General features: G+C 61.5%; 2 protein-coding genes across 2 annotated transcripts; both read right to left on the minus strand.

Moving 5' to 3' along the window:
• Window positions 1-43: 43 nt before the first annotated feature.
• SPRG_17812 (hypothetical protein) lies at window positions 44-1,815 on the minus strand (the record flags this gene model as incomplete). Its single annotated transcript, XM_012357218.1, has 2 exons — window positions 1,650-1,815; window positions 44-1,600 (listed from the first exon to the last, which is right to left on the minus strand). Exons 1-2 carry the CDS (start codon window positions 1,791-1,793, stop codon window positions 44-46), a joined length of 1,701 nt encoding a protein of 566 aa, XP_012212608.1. The 5' UTR covers window positions 1,794-1,815.
• A 500-nt stretch (window positions 1,816-2,315) lies between these two features.
• Window positions 2,316-3,220, minus strand: SPRG_17813 (hypothetical protein). The gene is made up of 3 exons (XM_012357219.1): window positions 3,033-3,220; window positions 2,827-2,983; window positions 2,316-2,779 (listed from the first exon to the last, which is right to left on the minus strand). Exons 2-3 carry the CDS (start codon window positions 2,863-2,865, stop codon window positions 2,444-2,446), a joined length of 375 nt encoding a protein of 124 aa, XP_012212609.1. The 5' UTR covers window positions 2,866-2,983; window positions 3,033-3,220; the 3' UTR covers window positions 2,316-2,443.
• Between the last annotated feature and the right edge of the window lie 58 nt (window positions 3,221-3,278).

Raw genomic sequence — 3,278 nt, forward strand, 5'->3', positions numbered from 1 at the left:
GCCAAGGGAGTTGATATCAAGTTTCGAATGCAAAATGCGACCGCTATGCGAGGCGCGGCGCGAGACCCATAATGTCGTGCAGCTCGGACAAGAGCGCGTCGTACGTCTCTCTTCGGCGCACGACGATCGGGTCGTTCAAGGCATTCCCCGATTGACTCTCAACGTACTTGAGGTGGCGCGCGGCCTGCTCGAGCTCGTAGTCGCCAAGGCGCGCGTTGGCATCTTCCAGCATGCGGTGGAGCTCGTCGACTTGGTGCTTGAGCGCGTCGACCTCGTCACAGGACGATCCGGACGAGAGCGACGACGAGAGCAGCGACGTGCGCGCGCTGTGCACACTCGTGTGCTCGTACTTGGTGCAAAAGTCATCGGCAAACGACTCGAGCCGCGTTGCGTGGTCCGCGCGCAGGTCGTCCTCCCCGTCACCTTCGTCCCCTTCGCGCACCATCTTACGAGCTTGGCGGTTCGCTGATGCCTCCATCGCGGCTGTCGATGCTGGCGCCGGCGAAATCCCGGCAATGGCGAGCTTGATTGACGAAATGCGAGCAACGAGCTCGTCCAGCGGCACGACGCCACGACTTGTCTCATCGATGACTTCCGGGATCGGTCGCATGGCGCGCTGGGAAGGGTACAAGTCTTCCAGCATGGCACGCATGGGGAGCCCAAGCGACGCCTTCTTGGTCGTCGGTGGCGGCAGCTGCAGCTGCATGTCCTCTAGGAGAACGATACTCTTGCGGCGCGTCGGTGGGGGTGGCCGAACGGCGTTGGCTTTGCTAATGCACACGTTGCAAAGGCGGACAGGCAGGAGCCCAAGCACGGGCACTTCCAGCGTGTGGTGGTCGGCGCAGGACGCGCAAACAACCTCGCCGCACGACCGGCAATGGTGCTTGCGGCGAAAGTGAAAGGATTGCAGACAGACAGCACAGAACTTGCGCTGATTGTCGGGCACCCAGAGCGCGCGGTCGGCGATCGGCAGCTGGCTCAGTCGGCGCTGCGCGATCAGCGGGCCCAGCGTGTTCAAGCACGAGAAGCGCTGAGCGAGCGCACTCTCCCACTTGTCCATGGGCACGTCCCGCGGCGACGACGACGACAGTAGGTACGTCACGTGCACCATATAGGGCGACGTCGATGACGGCACGATCAGAAACCCGGTGCGTCGCATGCTGTCGCGACGGTAGCCAAACGTGCTGAGCGACGGCACTTCGCGCGGCCGGTCGATCGAGTGGTAGACGCAGAAGCCAAGTGGTGGCCCACCGCTAAGCGGCGTTTGGAGCCCGGCGTACTCGAGGAGGCAGTAGTCGCGCCCGAGCGCGGGCCCGACGTCGTCCTTGAAGGCGGCCCACTTGACGCGAAGCTCGTCGTTGGCGGCATCGCTCGCTACCGAGGCAAGCACGAGGCCATCAATGTACTTCTTGGCATGCACCCGGTGCATCCAACGTCGCGACTCGTCCGTCGTGCTCGGCGCCAAGAGGGCGAGGACCTCGGGAACCGTCGCGCGGACGTTGATCGCACCGCGCATGACGAGGCAGGGCGTGCCGCCACGGGCATCGAGCTCGTCCTGCTCGATGCAGTGCACTTTGCCAATGAGCAAGCCATCGCGGCTCTACGCAAGAGACGCTTGCGACTTGCACATCGGGCACGGGCTCGTGTACCTCGACGCGCTTCCACGCATACGTGGCCATGGCATGCTGGAGGTCGTCGAGGGCGTAGCGCGCCAGTTGGCGGTACGCGCTTGCATCCGCGCTCGTGATGGTCGTCGTCGGGAAGAAGGTCGGCTTGACCGGCACCTCGAGCATCTTGCGCCGATATGTCGGAAGCTATTCTTGCTTCAGTTTCGCGACCGAGATCGATCGGGCACATCATTTTATTGGTTTCTGGTGCGTACATAGGATATTTCTATCGTGAATTGATTGTCCTGGATTGAATTGCGCCCACCAGCTGGCCAAGTTGCAGCTCGAGATTGCAGCTGACCACAAACAAAACGGCGCCGACGTCAGAGTCGCGTAGACAGGGCAACGTACTAGTACAGCGAGCGCACTGTCGGCGGCCAACATGGCGGGCAGCATGGCTAGCTTCAAGCTTTGGTGCTCGCGCCATGGCGCAGGCGACGCTCTTCCAACTGCGATGCCACCTGGATACAGCGGTGGGCCGCGATGGGCACGCTCGTTGAGATGAGATGCAGTGAGATCCGTCAAGTCGGTCCTTGGTTGACGGTTGGCCTTGAACGAAGACGCGGCCGATCGCATCCCATCTGGTTCGTATCTGCCGCCGTTGTGATGGTCCTTGGGTCCAGCGACGCGTCGATGCGGCTTTTCATTACCCTGGCGTAACCTCTTCAATATATATTGATACATACGAGAGGCAAGGCGTCAGACGACAGCGACGTGATGTGGCAACGGCTATAAGCTGATTGGTACGACACTACGAATGGCAGCGGGAGTCGTGCTTATCGCTGTGGCGGACTGCTGGCCTTGCTCGACTTTTGGCGCGACTGGACTTGCTCCAAGTCGAGTTCGCGCCGACGGATCTTTTTCGAGACCCACGGATTCTGGCCCGTTTCGGTGCGCGATGGGTCGCGCCGGACGTCGGGTAAGACCCCGATTGTGCTGGGCGCGGCGATCCATGTGTCGGGCGACGACGTGAGCTGCGGAAACCACTCCTTCCGCAGCGCATCCTTGGCCTCGTCGGTCAAGTCGCCACGAAGCGCGGGAAACCAATCAATGAGTCGCTGGCACACGAGTGCCGTCGCAACCGAGAGGTTTAAGCTTTCGCTAAACCCGACCTACGCGGTACTGCAACGTGCGGATGGGCCGTGACGACGGTGCCTACCGTCGGAAAGTAGATGCGGCGGTCGGCTTCGTGCAGCATTTCTTGGCTCACGCCGTCCGTCTCGCGCCGATCACGATCGCGACGCCCTCCGGAGGGATCGTCAGCGTTGCTTTGTTCTCGGCGGTCAAGGCGACGGCTTCCTTGGAGAGGTCCGTCGCTAGTATCTCGTGGTATGCAATTTTTCGATGCCGTTGGCGGCGGCGTACCCCAAATGTGGCGTCCGTCACGGCGCAAGGCCGCAATGCAGTCGGCAATGGTGCCAAAGTGCGTCACGGAAAGCCACGTGCCGCAGTTCTTGGAGACCTTCTTGGACCCGACCTTGTGGCGGTTCTTGATCTGCTCGTTGTTGGGATCGATGACATAGATCGTTTGGATGCCAAGCGCTACGCGTGTCGCAGTGAGTCTCTTCTTGCAGCGCGACAACACAATATATAGAGGCACCTTCGGCCGTC

This window comes from Saprolegnia parasitica, assembly GCF_000151545.1.
Source record: "Saprolegnia parasitica CBS 223.65 unplaced genomic scaffold supercont2.793, whole genome shotgun sequence".
Taxonomy (NCBI): Eukaryota; Oomycota; class Saprolegniomycetes; order Saprolegniales; family Saprolegniaceae; genus Saprolegnia; species Saprolegnia parasitica.